Source organism: Magnolia sinica, chromosome 1 (assembly GCF_029962835.1).
Source record: "Magnolia sinica isolate HGM2019 chromosome 1, MsV1, whole genome shotgun sequence".
In the NCBI taxonomy this organism is placed as follows: domain Eukaryota; kingdom Viridiplantae; phylum Streptophyta; class Magnoliopsida; order Magnoliales; family Magnoliaceae; genus Magnolia; species Magnolia sinica.
In genome coordinates, this window is record NC_080573.1 from 133,286,715 (window position 1) to 133,303,176 (window position 16,462).

A 16,462-nucleotide genomic window follows, 5' to 3' on the forward strand; every position below is an offset into this window, starting at 1 on the left:
AATGCAAGCATATTCAAATTTCAGAGTCTATTCATATAATTTATAAATGTAAGAATAAGTGTGCGAACACAAGAAATACATTCAAAAGCGAAAGAAGAATCACTAGATCAGGTTACATACATGTTTGATTTTATATTTGGACATAGATTGCAACTGATTTGGGAGAAATTTTTTTTTTTGTTCAAATTTCCGCAACCCAGCCCATCTCCTCCAAATCTCGAAATTGAAGCTATCAATCCATGATTTTTCATACAAAACATGATAAATAATGAATTTGTAACAATTTGACACTAATTTAACATGATTTATAGAAAGGAAAAAAAAGAGGCCGAAAATCGAAAATGCTCACCGAATCAAACATGTGGGATATATTGCACTACTTGTGCGTTTCGTATCGCACAGGTGGGATACAAGATATATCGGCTGATATCGTCGATATTTAAAACACTGCTTCCAATAATGCTAGGAAGTATTTCATCATGTCTCATTTAAACATAATTACTGATGCTTGAATGATAATCTTTGCGGCAGAATACCAATTTGTTGGACTCAAACTATTTAATATTAAAGAATAGTAGATCCAGAATCAGGTATAGATGACAGACTTGTTAAGCAACAAGCAGAAACAGAGAAGATCCAGCAGCAAATAAGCTGAGGCAAACTCGGCTTCAGGTGCTTCCCCTCAGGCATTTGAAAGTTGCGCAAATTTGACACCTATCTACTCTGTTGAATTAAATAAAAACGAAAAAAAGAAAGAGAAAAAAGCAGATCAGTGGATAAGTATATAAAAAACAGATCATGAGAAGGAAAACAATCGACTTCAGCCAAATGATAGCCACAACAAATATGAAGTAGCTAGTGGAAAATTTGGAAATGCAGATTTGAAATAGACACACTCGTTGTGGGGCCCTCACATGATTTCGCTCACCTGTTTTGGTGCTAGCAGGCCTTTCTGTACACCTTGAATCAGGTGGCTACTTCAGCATCTTCCTAAATTATTCCATCTAAGAACAGCAGAGATAACCAGTAGAGACTGGCTTTTGCTTTCTAACCTGAAGTTGGCTGGCTCCATATCTTTTGTTTCTAAAATAAAATTTTAACATCTATCATATTTTGAACAGATTTAGGGCCTCTATGGACGTACTCCAGTCTCCATAGTGAGAATCAAATTGGGATGGGCCTGACTCAGTATTTATTTTGGAGAGGCAGAGCCGTTTGGTGCATCTCACAAAATGTGTTGCAGGATCTGCTGAACACAACCGTCTGCAAAAACCAAGGCAAATGAGAATGCAATGGTAGCAGGCCCGACCCATCATCATCACATTCTTATTTTGGCCAGTTAGGCAAATGGGTCAACCTGCAAAACTAGGTAACCCCAAGCGGGGGCGTAACAAATTCACATGGTTAACTTGATATGTAACAAGCCACAATTAAATGACCAAGTTTCTTGGGTCTGTTACACGGTTTAATGAACATGTGTTTGCTTGATTCAATTCCTTTTGAAGCAAGTGAATGACCAAAGAGGAATTCTAATATTTGTATGGATGCAAGTTCCATGAAGCTCCTTAGTCCTTCCTCAAGGTGCATGTGGCAAACATCTCTGATGCAAGTTCCATGAAGCTCCTTCATCAAAGTGCATGTGGCAAACATCTCTAATACTCAGGAGTATTGATCTGATGGGACACATGTCGATAGACTATAGGCCGAAAATCATAGTGAGAAAACTTCTTACACTAAAAGTTACTTTTCAATAAAAGATCAATTAATGTTTTCAATGTTCTCTAATAATTTTCTATTTTCAATAACATTAGTTAATCTTTTCAATGATTTCAGTAAAATAATAGAAGCGACAGTGTTAAATCAGTTCCTTTGCCCTTTCTTTATAATCTTTGCCCTATCTTTTTTATTGTTTTAGGTTGTGCATTGTTGCGCCAAATATCATGAAATTTCATTATTAATCAGTAATTTGGTGCAAAATATCACGAAATTTCATGATATTTTGCTTACGCCTTGCACCTTGGAGGAGTGAATGCTATGCCAGACACTATTCACTATTAAAAACACTGATCCCAACCAATAGTCTGTTGTGTGCCACGGTGGATGAACCATGTGCAGACAATACTGGAGGATTTTTTTATTTTATTTTTTCTGATAGGCAACCCTCCCTCCCTCCCTCCCTCTGTGTGTGTCTCTCAATACTAGGAATACTGGAATAGAATACAAATAAGAGGAAACATCCTAACCAGTAGCAGACATAGACCTGTATTATTTGCTATGGTCTGACTTAGCCAGCTCTTCAACACAGCTTTTGTACTTGGCAATCAGATCCCTGCCAGAAACAAAGTGACCAACAAGTACAAACATTGTCTAAATTCAGTTCCAAAATTAGACATTTTTCAATAACAACTACATTCCGGGCAAGCAATACATACCTCCTTTGGTTTAGCAGTTGCTCGCTCTCTTCCAGCTTATGCTTTTGCCCCTCAACTGTCTGGTGATAGCAACATAGTCCAAGTGGTATTATGAGATATCAGACAGGCTAAGTGGTTTAAAAGGATAATACTGAAAACCAAGGACTGACATTAAACACAGGGATTCATCAATTTTTATTCTTTTCTTTCATGTACTTTGTAATTTCATACAAAATAACATTCCCATACATAAAAAGATGCAAGTCCTTCCCTTCATCCTTTTTGTTCTCTTAATGATGTTCTGTAACCTTTCAAAAAAAAAAAAAAGAAGAAGAAGAAGAAGAAGAAGAAAAATTCCCAGGCACAAAAGATCAAAGAAACAACACAAAATATTATGTAGAAAGCTGAGCTTCACAAAAATTATTTCACACATATATCATGGAGTTAAGCCTCCTAACAGCTTTAATGTAACCCTCTGATTCTACGCAAGTAACATATCAATGATGGCAGAAGTGTAAATTAGCTAATAAACAATGAAGGGAGGGTTGTTTAATCACTACATCAAGCTACAATGAAATTGCAATGCTAGTGGCTAGGGTTCATGCGTCAACAGTTGTTGGTACAAACAAGGAAAGTGATGGACATGACAGAGGTTTTGAACACTGTGAGCACTGAAGAAAGGGCATAAAGCCTCTCATATAGTCATATTCTCCTCATGCCTACAACCCTTTCCTATTTTCCAAACCATCTCCTTCCCAACAAGCCTTTCTTTGGTTGCATTTCTCATTGTCAGCTTGGGTGAATGTATGCTACAAGGAAGCAGGATACAAGGGTAAGGTAGTAGAAGGTTGCCAAACAGCAGCATTGAGAAATGCTGTGGTCTTGAGGCGAGAGCACTGAGCACCAAGGATCTCTGACAACTTTCCCACGGTAATTACGCTCAATCGTATTTTTCTTCATCTTCTTCTCCAGGGTTCTCTTCAACTTCTTCTCTGTACTCATCTTAAGCTCGAGATGCTGTCTCCTGTGGTGATAATGCCCAGAGGAGGAGCCTTTCAGCCTCTTTTGGCACAACATTTCATTTCAACTCTCGGCGGATGTGCTAGCTGAGCTCTTCAGTAGTTATGGGATGGTCACTGATGTCTCCAACCCAGTGTCTGAAAACTCAGGTAGGAACATAGGGTTTGGATTCATCAGATTCCACTATCTTGATGAGGCACTGTCAACCTAGTGACAAAGGTCTGCTAGGTGTGGTAGAGCCTATGGGTTAATTTTGGAGTCCCCCACCTTCAATTTGCGGACAACACGATCATCTTTTGTGAGGCAGATCTTCAAATGGTCAAAGACTTTAGGAAGATAGTCATGTGCTTTGAAGTTGTGTCCGGTTTGAAGATCGATACAGCCAAAAGTGAGATGCAGGGTATCAATCTCGACAGTGAAGGATTTGCTCTTTTAGCTTCGACTGTCGGGTGCAAAATGGGCTCCTTTCCCTCTACCTATTTGGGGCTCTCATTATGTATTGGTAAGCTGCCCAAGCTGGAATGGGATAAGGTTATTGAGAGAGCCAAAAGCAAATTATCCAGGTAGAAGGGTAGATATCTTTCTATTGGAGGATGTCTTACTCCCATCAAATCGGTCATTTCCAACATGCCGGTATATTTCATGTCCCTCTTCAAATGCCCTCACTTGGTGCAAGAGGTTTTGGACAAGTTAAGAAGGAATTTTTTTGGGTAAGGTTCCGTGGAAGGTGCCAAATTTCACCTACTCAAATGGGCAGAGGTTTGCAAACCTGTGCAACAAGGTGGGGCGGGAGTGCAGAAATTGGATACTATGAATGTAGCTCTCCTTGGCAAATGGTAACGGCGGTTTGGGACAGAAGAAGAGAGTTTATGGCGTCGTATAGTCGCTAGCAAGTATGGGCTGCAAGATGGTGGTTGGGAAACCAGGCGGTCTACCTTATACAGGGCACCGTATCATATGTTTGGAGGCTGATTGCCGATGTTAGACCATTATTTTGCAGAGGTATTTGCTTTTCAGTGGGGCTGATGCAGGACATGAAATTCAAGTATGATGTGCAAGATTTTCAGGCTTTAGATCACACTAGTTCAGAAACAATTACACAAAATTCCATATCCCACACAAAAGTTCAAACACTCAATCAAGGAGAATCTTATGCAGATTCAGGCCTACACATGCTAGGGCCGGATCAATCAAAATTATAGACCAAACAAGAATCAAATGTGGGTAAATTCATCCACACATGCACAGAACTAATTCCCCCAATCCAAAGGATTCAGAAATTTCAATTCGGGGAACCTTAAGTTGAAGAAATGACATAAAATTGGGAATTTGAGCAATTTAGGGTTAGGTTTAGGGATTTTTGGTGAAAGAGAGAAGAAAGACGAACCAGAGAAGTACCGCCTATGTGGACAACAGCAATGGCCCAGACGCACGTGTGTGTCTCGGCCGCACGTGTGTGGGGCCTACTATTCAGAAAAAGGCCACTTTGGCCCTGGTCGGCCAGGGATGGACTCCAAAACCCCCAAATCTCAGCTCGATCCGATGCACAGTTTGTGCGTGGTGCTCCGCCAAAGTTTCAGCCCTCCTGCAGGACCATATTCTGGAAATCTGCTGTAGAGAGAAAAAAGGCTGCAATAAAGGATGGATTTGAAGCGTAGATGATTGTAAGAGGAGAAATATGGATGGAAGAATGTGGGGGTGAATCGGGATAGGTGTGGCTTCGCACCACAGTAGTCAGCCCTTCGAGGAAGGGAGGGTTTCACACCCAATTGAATCTCCACGGCTCAGACATTTAGAGGAGCAGAAAAACGCAACAATTTTATTAATCTTCATTAAATGAAAAAGACTTCAAGGGGTGCCTATTTATAATAAAATCCTATACCCCAAAACTCGCATCATGTGCACAACCTATTACTTGGCGACGAAGTAATAAAAAATAACAATTAATCAAAGAAATTGAAACCGTCCATGATATTCCTAATAACAATAATAAGCAAAACCCAAAGCACTAGATTAATTAGAATAGTGGGCCATGATCATGAGAACCCATGGTGGGATTCACATGATTATCGTGTCCACTTCAACGATCAAAAACGTGGCCCTCTAACTAAGAGACCCTTCCTGGACGTCGTCATCGATGCAGATCAATGGTAGGGCCCTCCTCCTCCTTGCATACGTGAGTAGGGTGGGCATGCATGTTTGCGAGATGTTCCCATCATGGGTACAGGTCCAAAATTGATTTCTAGAAAGACAACTAGTGTGGCAACACTGCCCTTCAAAACGATTTTCCGCTTCTTGCTTGCTTGGCCCCTTTCGAAGGTGTTAATGCGGCAGATTGCTTTTCCTCCCGAGACTCCTCTGTTTCTTGATCTCCGTTGTGCAAAAGAGGCCTATCGGACATCGAGGCCGACAAGTTTATCTCACTTCTACCCCGGTTGCAATCAGTTACCTGAGTTGGGGAGGCCAATTCCATGATCTGGAAAAGCCATTGCTCGGGTTTTTTTTTCTCGGTAAAGTCTTTTTACAAAGTCCCTTTGTGAAGATTTTCGTGAGATACCCGATGAGTACGCTTATCATTTCTGGCACTATGATGCGAAACCTACGGTTGCAGTTTTTACTTGGTTGGTTGGGAGGAAAAGAGTGCTCACGATAGATAATCTCCAAAAGAGATCCTTGCCCATTCCTAATATGTGTTGCATGTGCAACCAAGATGCAGAGTCCATTGATCATTTGTATATATCTTGCCCCTTTGTGGTTTCCATTTGTCATTATGTTTTAGGGACGTTTGGGGTTCAATGGGTCTTCTCGAGTTTGGTCTATGATTTTCTTTGAGAGTAGCACGGGGGTATCAGGGGAACCAAGGACCGAACCAGTTGGCTCCTTTCGCTTCCGACTATTTGGTGGTTGATTTGGTTGGAAAGAAATAGGAGGTTCTGGGATGCCTCTCACTTGGCGGCGTTTGTGGCAGAAGATGTTTTAATGCTAGTTTCCTAATGGAAATTTATTTTTATTTTTTTAATGGTAATTTCGGGTGCTTTTCCTAGTTGAGTGGCCAACGGAATGCAGTTTTGCTCCTTTCTTTCTTTGTGTTCTTTGTCGCATGCATTTGTTTGCAGCTTTAATAAAATTTGAAGTCCCCACAAAAAAAAAAAAACCCACCCCCAAAAAAAAAAAGAAAAAAAACTTCACACTAAGGGTAAAGAAAGGAAAGAAGAAAGAATTTGGATGTAGAAGAAGAAGAGGGACGCTTAGGAATGTGGCAAGTTGATTGTGTGCTCGCATTCTTGTGGCTTGATGGGGATTTGATCGTCAAATTATTGTGCCTGTGGCTTGAATTTGTACTCCTTGGACTGAAACTTCAGTTTTGGGTGCTTCATTCATCGCTATCATCCCAATGAAAGAGGGGGATGATACCGTTTATTCATTGCTCCTTTGCAAGGGAGGTGTGGGATCATTTTCTTTGGTCTTTCTCGGTTCTATGGGTGTTTCTGAATTTAATAGAGGAATTTCTCATATCTTGGCATGGCAGGGGATAGGGAAATCTGGGAAAAAGAGTTGGAGATCAAGCTTGTTAGCGATTCTATGGGCTTTATGGTAGGAAAGAAATGAGTGGTGCTTCATAAACAAAAAGAGAGGAGCATTAGAAGTTTTCAAAAGGGTATTTCTCAATTTAGGGTGGGCGGAAGCATAGATCTAAGCTCCCTTTTCAGTTTTGTTAGGGTTGTTTGTATTTTTGTACATTTACATATTTAGGCTTCGGCCTTTTTTATGAAATATCATCATCCTTTAAGTAATTTTTTTTTTCTTTTCTTTTTAAAAGCCTGACTGTATGCCATTATAAAATCTTAGCTAAGATTTTGTAATCTAGGTCCTAAGTGGTGCTAGAGAAGGTGATCTAATGCAGGGGCTTTTTCACACCAGGCTCGAGTGGAGTGGCCTGTGGGATGCATGTGCACACTCAGGGTGAGTGGCCCACATAACCCATGGATTTGGGGCCCGTGTGAGGCGGAGCCCATAGATTTAGGGCCCACGAAGAGGGTTCGACTGAAGACCTAACCCATGGATTTGGGGCCTAGGCTATGAGATAAAGGGATTAATTCACCACGCTCTAACAGTTTGAGCTTTTACAGCAAGTGGTTAATTATTCTACATCAAATTGGTATCAGAGAGGGAGGTCTCGTGTTCGAGACTCCTCACCAAGGGTGATTAATGCGGGGGCATTTTCACACCGGGCTCGAGTGTGGTGGCCTGTGGGATGCATGGGCACAGTCGGGGTGGGTGGCCCACATAACCCATGGATTTCGGGCCCGTGTGAGGCGGGTGGCTCATGTGAGGCGGAGCCCACAAGGAGGGTTCGGCCGAGGACCTAACCCATAGATTTAGGGCCTCAGCTATGAGATAAAGGGATTAATTCGCCACGCTCTAACAATTCGAGCTGCAAGTGGTTAATTGTCTTGCATCATCATCTCCAAATTTCAAGGGTCTTTTGTGGAAAAGACAAATTTTAGATAGTCCTCCATCATCCATGAATGCATTGACCCAAGGCATAGAGAAGGCAAGAAGGGCGTTGTTTGCAAGTTGGATGTCGAGAAAGCTTACGATGACATAGGCTGGGACTTCCTTGACCATATGCTAGGTTGCTTGGGTTGAGGGGAGAAGTAGATAAAATGGATTTAAGAGTGTCATCTGTCGCCTAAATTTTTCGTGCTAGTAAACAGGTCTTCAAACAAATGGCTTTTTCAAGCATCAAGAGGGCTCAGGTAGGGGGAATCTGCTTTTTCCTTCTTCTTTTCTTTTTTTTTTTTTTTTTTTTTGTGGTGGTTGCGGAGGCACTTAGCAAGATGTAGGATAAAGGCCTCACTATGGGTCTCATCACTAGGTTCAAGGAAAAGAACACAAATTTCCAGAAGTAGTGCCTCTAGTATGTTGGCGATACAATCTTATTCTACGATATGGAGATTGCCAAGGTAAATTGTGAGGTGCTTCAAAGTGGTATTCAGACTTATGGCGAATATTTTGAAGAGCAAGATGTTACTTCCAATGTAGAGGTGGAGAGATTAGCAGAAGTTTTTGGCTATCATGCTAGATCTTTTCCTCTTTGTATATTGGACTCCCTCTATGAATTGGTAAGCCAGCTAAACATCTCTACAATAAGATCATTGAGAAAGTAGAGTAACTAGAAGAGTAGGCGCCCATCTCTAGGGGAAGGTTAATGTTAAATAAAGTTGAAATTTGAATATACCTTTTTATTTTATGTCCCTTTTTAGGAGTCTGAAAGTGGTGTTGGACATACTAGAGAGGATTAGATGATATTTATTTTTTAAACGGCGGGGTGCAGAAGATAAGAAGAAATTTCATCTTTTAAAATGGGAAGAGATGTGTCGTCCGTATGGGGAGCATGGAGCAGGAATTAAGAAGCTGGAAGGCACAAACTTAGCGTTGCTAGGAAAGTGGTTGTGGTGATTTAGCACGGAATAAGACAACCTATGGATAGAAATGATTACTAGAAAGTATGGAGTTAGGGATGGGGTAGTGGACTAAAGACTCCTACTTGTGTAGGGCACCTGTTATCTAGAAGATGGTAATAAGGATGGGGGCTAAGTTCAAAGAGGGTTGTGTTTTCAATTTGGGGGAGAGGAGAGAATATGCTTTTGAGAGGGTAAATGGGTTGGTGAATGGACACTTAAAAGAAGATTTTCCGAGGCTTGCTAGGCCTTCCCTAGAAGAAGATATCTCCATTGTGTGGTGCTTCTCTACAATTGGTAGTAAAGTTGGTTCGGAGTCCTTGTCGAAGAAACCTATCTAACGAATACTAGACCGGCTACAAGACATGTGCCCTTTCTTTATAGAAAGCAATCTATGATTTGGAAAGTGAAGAGCATAAGTCAATTTTCAATTTGATCATTCTACAAGTTGTTGCATAGGTTAGAATCTGGGGAGTTGAGAGGGTATACTTCTTTTGTGTGGGCACTACCGGGCCCCTCCTAAAGTCGCGGCTTTTTCAGGGTTAGTGGGAGAAACAAAGCGTTAGCAATTGACAATCTCCATAAAAGGAATATGGTGGTTCCCACTATGATGTGAGTTTTACACCATTTTTAACACACAAAGCTTTTTTAAATAATAATAATAATTGTAGCATACACTATAAACACTACGCGATATGTAGTTGTAGTGTACGCTACAGGGGATTTATGCTATTTAGCTATGCTATGTAGCGCTATGGCTACGCTATGCTACATAACGTATGCTACCACTACGCTATGAGCGCTATTTGAAACACTGACAAAAACTAGCATTGGCTAGGGCAACCAATGGGGCCCATTGGAGGTTGCCACTCACCACCAAGAAGGGGATCTGGATTCAGGATTTTTGGAATTCCTATACATGCATGGATTCTTAACCTTTCTCCCATCAATTTGGGGTTGGCTATTAACGGGTGGATTGGCCAAAATTATATGATTGGCTATCATCCACATGATCCCTTTTTTTTAATGACGACAGGGTGTCCCCGCCCCTTTTTTAAGGCAAGACTATTCCTGTGGATCCACGCAATCACCTGCAAACCACGTGCATTGAGTAAATCACGGGGAGGGGAATCGAACTCGCATATGTGGGGAGCAAACCCACAACACTAGCCATTCGCCCACACCCTAGGCGGGTTATCATCGACATGATCATGCTGAGATAAATTTCAAATCTGAACATTCACCAAGTGTATTTGGGATTGCATGAGAAGAACAAACAAGAGAAACACGAATCCAAATTCAAAAAATCATAGACATGCGTGAAAAATTCCGAACATTGTAGACATGCATACTTGCATGCATGTATATAATAATGCAGAAGAATGTAACATGCAAGATGCATCATCTATTTCAAAGGTTAGAGAGGCTACAAAAAACTTGTCAAACGTTATCAATCAAAACTTACACTTGATCTTTCATCTGTTTTTTTTTCCTTAGGCCAAGTCTATATCCAATATCTGTTCTTGTTCTTTCTAGGGTTTTTTAATACAATTCATTATCTTTCAAAAAAATATATATATATGTATATCCAATGGAATAGGGGTCAGTTATTACTTACCATAACCTTTGTACTAATGGATCCTGCTATCTCGTTTAGCAGAATATGCCAGCACTGTTCAAAATGGCTGGTCAATTCACTAACCTGTCACAAAAATTATAAAGAACCGCAGTTGGTAAAATACCTCACAAACCATGAAGAGAATAAAAGAAGTGATTGCATAATCACAATCAGCAACCTTATATGCATGTTCAGGGGAGTAAACATTCACTGGAAAACTGAAATATATTTCACTGACGTGATAATTCACACAGATTTTGTGTAGGTAGGTAATACATCTGATATAGCACACACCACTAAATGTGTGTGTGTGTGTGGGGAAGAGTGTGGCGTCCCTTCTCAGTCCCAATGGGGCTCTAGAGGCTTCTTTGGGGAATTGAAAGGTCTACACCAAAGGGCTCTCAGTATAATGCTCTCTCCTGGTGGTGGAATTTGTTGCGGCGTTTCCAGGGTGCTTCTTTCCTTTCCACTTACTTGGACTTGGTCTGTGTATTGGCAAGCCGCGCAGAAGTATCACCTCTTTTTTTTCTTTTTTTTTTGAAAGATGAAATTATCTTAATCAGCAAGAGGAAACAAGAAAAACAAACAAAGCAACAAAAAAGAACCGCAAAAGACAGCAACGCAACAAGAGAGTCCCACGACTCTGAACCCATCCAAAGAGCACTCAAAGCACCCACTCGCTAAAACAGAAATTAACTTTACATAAGATCCCACGTTGACTAATCAATTTATTCTCGAAACAGCGACCATTCCTTTCGAGCCAAAGGGACCAGCACACCGCCAAAAAAGCCAACTTCCATCTCTTTTTGCCAAGCTTCCCACCTCCCCCAACTTCCAACGACCGAAGGTGGTCCTAAATGCGAGCCAGGAAAACCCAAGTGACTCCAGCCTGCTGAAGGATATCGAACTAAATGCTCCTCAAGAACATGTAATGAATGAGAAGGTGGTCCACAGACTCTATATCAGAGGCCTCTCTTTTGAAGATTGTCAATAGTGAGAATATGATTTCTACCAGCCAGCCAGACAAATACCGCAGCTTTAGAGGTGGCCCCATACGACCAGATAAACGCTATGCAAGCAGGATCATAATGAGCCACCGTTTGGGTCAAAACACCTGTTTGGACTCCAACTGGGATGTGCAAGTTGAATTTTGAAGGAAGTTGAAGTTGTAATCTGGTTCCTACCAACATACAGAATAGGGACAACTATTAGAGATGACAATAGAACCACTGCTTGTCTTTGTTGGCACTATCAGTGTGACTGATTCCAAGGAGGAGGAGGTTCAGGCTCTATGGCGCGGATTAGAGAGCTTAAAAATATGCATCTTCCACCCTTCTAGTATTAAGGAGACTCGGTGAATATCATCATACGGGCTAGCTCAGTAAATGTCTACCCCTAGTTCTTCCAGCTTTGGTGGAGACAATCAAAGAGATAAAGGGGACCATAGGCATTGAAGACTCTCCTTCATTGTGAGAACCCCCAACCCCCCCTTCTTCTTCTTCTTCTTCTTCTTCTTCTTCTTCTTCTTTTTTTGCAATAAGATTTTCCCAATATTAAAAAAGGGAAACGGAGAAGAGAGCTCTCACCAATGCATCGGAATGTTGATCACGGGTTCCATTCTCTGTTGCTTCAGCTAGACTTTCTGCCAACTGAAAGGAACAAAACCCATCAGGAAGTCATAATGCAGGATGCCCTTAAGAAAAAGAAACAACATAGGGCAGTATGTACTACTTCAAGCAGGTATTGGATGTAGTGCAACAACCTAATGTAACTCCCAAGGTTGATAGTCCCACATCCACCCTTGCAGCCTTGTCGGTACATATACAAACCTGGCAGGTTTGTTGGGCATATGAGCATTGCATAAGGAGGCCCCCACTGTGAACAATTGACCATACAAAAAGATTGGGCTAGTAGTCATTTGGTGGGCCACCATATATGATAAAAAGAATTATTTTATTTTATTTTATAACTTTACACTGGTCTGCATTCAACGTGCATGAGTATCCCACATGATGAGTATTTTTTGCATATGGCCTCATGATGGAGAACATCATGTGTGCCATACAGATGTTCCACATACTAACTAGGTTGGCACTTGGTCTGCATGTAGTGTGTGGGTGGAGGTGTAAGTGTGCGGCAGCTAGACAATCTCCTAATTCCATAGCTGACATTATATTTAGAAAGAAACCAACAATTGGAATAAGATATGTCTACCATTAAGTTTGCTTTCACGGGTCTCTTATTTCCATAAGATACTGTACACGAACAATTCAAGAGTCTAATAGGCTTGACTTGTTTTTACCAAATTAGCAAAACACGATAATTATAATTTTCTACAGGGATACATAACAGATTTCAGGAAGAAAATGGTTGGAGCAAATGCAGAGTTTCTTTACTCCAATCGAAAGGGTTTGTTGGTTAACACTTGCAAAGAAGAGTGACTGGAAAGGCCTTTTCTTATTAATAAAATGCTAACCAAGAAAAGCTTTTCCAGCACCAGAAACCTTGACAAAATTTCTCTTTGATTAGAGACAAGAAGGTTAAACATCCCCATGAATCTCCAAGGAAATGCTCATCAGGACTAAGTGTCTTTTTTATTTCAGCCATCAACCATACAAGAGGGCCCACCTTTCTTTGATCTAGGCCATTCACCTGGTGGGACCAACAGTGCATGGACCATGCCCCAAGAACTCTTCCCGTCCATTAAAAGCTTATTGGCATGGTTGGTGGATTTCTCTCATTGGTTTTGGACTGTTGGATAGACCATCCATTTGCAGACCACTAATCAGATATTGAAGACTGTCCAGTGGAGGTGATTTTTAACACATGGCCCTGCCACAACAGATCCCACCCAGATAAACGGTCCAAATCTTAGAATCATGGGCAATACCCTATTATGGCTGAGCTGAACAGAAAATGTGACCATCGCCCAATGCCTCTAAATCACTTTCATCACTCTTAATTAGAAGGAAATAAAAGCATAAACAAGAGAATGAACTTTTTATTCCCAACTCACAGTAGAAAACTGAATTTTCTTTCTTTCTTTCTTTCTTTCTTTCTTTTTTTTTCTTTCAGAATCCAAGGGAACAGAATCATCTAACTCACATCTGTGAAATCGGTTCCAACAATATTTATGTTGAAAACTCAGCTTTATAAGATTCACAAAGCAATTCCACATGAACTAAAACAAACACAAAATAATAATCTTTTTCATTGATCTTTCCTCGAGTACAGTTATAGCACAAAACCATGCATGGAGATGTGTGATTGAAGATTTCAAGAAGATGTTTGCCTGAATACATCTCAACATACTGCAATTTGATATGTTGTAGGTTTAAAACATTGGAATTGTTTGTTTTTTTTTCAATGGCCCAAACCATCTATACGATTGGACACCTCACGGATTGGGAAATGCCCAAAAATTTATCAGATTTAATATTTCAACCCTTTGATTGTACAAAGCATATGGTGACCGTCCATTTTCCAATCAAAAGAGCCAGATTTCAAATGGTTGAAAAATCCCATTTGAGAGATTTCATTTGTTATCCATCCACTGTAAAAGTTGAGAATCATTGCGGTTTGGATCTTCCGAAGACGATCTATATTCCCGACCTATCACATCCCAATATGTCGGACTGTATTCGAGAAAACCTCTTTCTAGAAACCCAAATTGCAGGAATGTTCTTGGAGGGCCCCGCCTGAATAACTGCCTGGATGTCGCATGAGAAGTGCGACGTTGGCACGTCTGCGAATTGCCAATTCGAGATATCCTCGAGCAAATAATGCATAATTTTTCTACATACATACATACATACATACATGGAGGAGATGGAAATGAGAAGCAAGAGACTGGTGGAGATTATTTTGATGCTGCTGCGGCTGCTGCTGCTGTTGCTGCTGATGGTGATGATGCTGTTGTTGTGGGTGATGGTGATGGTGATGATGATGATGTTGTGAATGGTCTTGATTTGTTATAGATGGTGATGAGATCTGATTGGGGACATTGGGCATCACCATCCAGTTCCCACCTGAGTAGGGGTGCTCCATTCGCACTACACCGGCGCTTTCTAAGCGTCCCCCAGTTTTTTCCAGCAGGTTTTCCGTGTTTCTGCTAACTTGCGCGGGGTGAGTATGATTACGCGGAGTGCAGGTATCGGAGAACAGAAAGAAGAGCAAAAGGAAGAGACGTGGAGAAGATTTGGAGGATGCCGGAGCAGACGATTTTATACGCGGGTTTTCATTTTTAATAAATGGGCCACGCTTCGGTAGACACGATTCTGTACTCGGTGGCATCGAAACTAGAGGGTCCGGGTGCTCGGGACGTCCGAGCCTGTCTCTGCAGCCATGAGCAAACGCCCGGAAAAAGTGTTGACACGGGCTCGGTTGAGCCAGATAAATTCGTTGGGCCCGGGCCCCAGTGGGAGCATATTAGGTTAAACATTGGATCCACCAAGGTAGGTGGGTGTAAACGCTACACCTAAAACAAGGACACGTTACTCTTTAAGCTTCAACTTTGGCTTCAATAATTTGTCTCATACTCATTTGAAAAACTAAACATATCAAATTGGGAGCATACTCGGCATGTGCTACAGACAACTGATAAACCTGATCGGTATCGGCTAACACCAAATCTAGTAGTGATTCAGTCATAACTGAGCTTCCAAACTCCAAAACCCTTGAAACTCTCCATAAAAATGGATAAAATGAATATTCTTTATCCATGGATTACTCTCTGTATCATATAGTCCTTCCAAATAGCATTGTGTTGAAGTGTGAGAGATCATGTGTTTAAAATCGAGAAAAGAACAATTGTTCTTGTATCTAAGATGGTCATAGTATTATTGGAGACAAATTTGGATTGATCGGGATGATTCATGATTCATTGGAAATGTAGTTAAATAGTATTCCTAACAAACTTAAATTTCTTCCAATCCAAATTATGATGAAAAAGATTTGGCCCGTTTATCAAAATCATACATTGTTAAGTGACTAAAATCAAAAAAACTTTAGGCACACTTCTAACTAGTCAAATGAGATTTGATTGAGATAATTTTAGTTGCAATAAAAAACTTACCAAGCATTGTTTCCAATGATCCTAATATCATCAAAAGCATACCTTTGGCTAAATTACGAAAAACCGATTTCATATATTGAATTGATGTATCTTTGACGCATCAAACGATGTTCGATCGAAGTGATTCTAGTATTGTTATAAAGTTTATTTGATTATATTTCAAACAATATAAAACTTACAAATAACGGACAAATAATGGAAAAAAATATAAGCATTTAAGCATTTGTTAGGAAAAAACAAAAACAAAAACAAACAGTAATAATTATGTTTATATATACATATATATGTAATAATTGTCTTTTAACTTTTTTATGTAAATATAAATATATTTATATATATACTAACTTTAATCATTACTTATTATTATTATTATAATTATTATATATATTATAATATATAATTTTAAAACGTATATATGGTAGGTGCCCATAACACTACCCAATGCATTGCGTCATTGGTAGCAGATGCAATGCCTATATAAGGCATTCGGGAAACACATACATAAGGGGGCAGATATTAAAACAAAGAGATGGAGAAACGGAGTGAAAGGAAATGAGAAAAAATAAAGAGTAAAAAGAGAGATAAAAAATACAAAGAGAGTTTAAGTGTTGAAGTTTGCTTGAAGATGCTATCCAAAGTATCTTAAAGATTTTCAACATACTAACATGTTGCCCAATAAAGGAGATGAAAATGTCTATTAAAGGAATAAAAAAAGTCAAGAATTCGTTCATCTCTATTTTACTTGCGTTCCATTCCACACATTTCAATTGTATTAATTATATCTACATTTCTTTCTATCATATCATGCACTATTTTCTATATTTCATTTTTCACTTTATTTGCCTGTCGATTTTAAATCTTGTGAAGTAAGGAT

General features: G+C 40.1%; 1 protein-coding gene across 3 annotated transcripts; it reads right to left on the minus strand.

Moving 5' to 3' along the window:
• Positions 1-451: 451 nt before the first annotated feature.
• Positions 452-14,866, minus strand: LOC131218528 (uncharacterized). 3 transcript variants are annotated; one of them, XM_058213128.1, is made up of 6 exons: positions 14,334-14,862; positions 12,101-12,163; positions 10,515-10,598; positions 2,433-2,491; positions 2,244-2,329; positions 452-723 (listed from the first exon to the last, which is right to left on the minus strand). In XM_058213128.1, the coding sequence occupies exons 1-5, from the start codon at positions 14,805-14,807 to the stop codon at positions 2,266-2,268; spliced, it is 744 nt and encodes a 247-aa protein (XP_058069111.1). In that variant the 5' UTR covers positions 14,808-14,862; the 3' UTR covers positions 452-723; positions 2,244-2,265. The 3 variants fall into 3 exon arrangements, with proteins under 3 accessions (XP_058069111.1, XP_058069101.1, XP_058069118.1); XM_058213118.1 differs by having other exon boundaries at positions 2,261-2,329; positions 14,334-14,860; XM_058213135.1 differs by lacking the exon at positions 10,515-10,598 and having other exon boundaries at positions 2,261-2,329; positions 14,334-14,866.
• Positions 14,867-16,462: the final 1,596 nt, after the last annotated feature.

What these genes read in the sequence shown, in the direction of transcription:
- LOC131218528 (XM_058213128.1), bottom strand. Translation starts at nt 14,807, where the DNA reads ATGCCACCGAGTACAGAATCGTGTCTACCGAAGCGTGGCCCATTTATT. An exon ending in CCATTAGTACAAAGGTTATG is followed by an intron (nt 2,492 to 10,514) that starts GTAAGTAATAAC and finishes TGCTATCACCAG; the next exon opens with ACAGTTGAGGGGCAAAAGCA. An exon ending in CAACTGCTAAACCAAAGGAG is followed by an intron (nt 2,330 to 2,432) that starts GTATGTATTGCT and finishes TGTTTCTGGCAG; the next exon opens with GGATCTGATTGCCAAGTACA.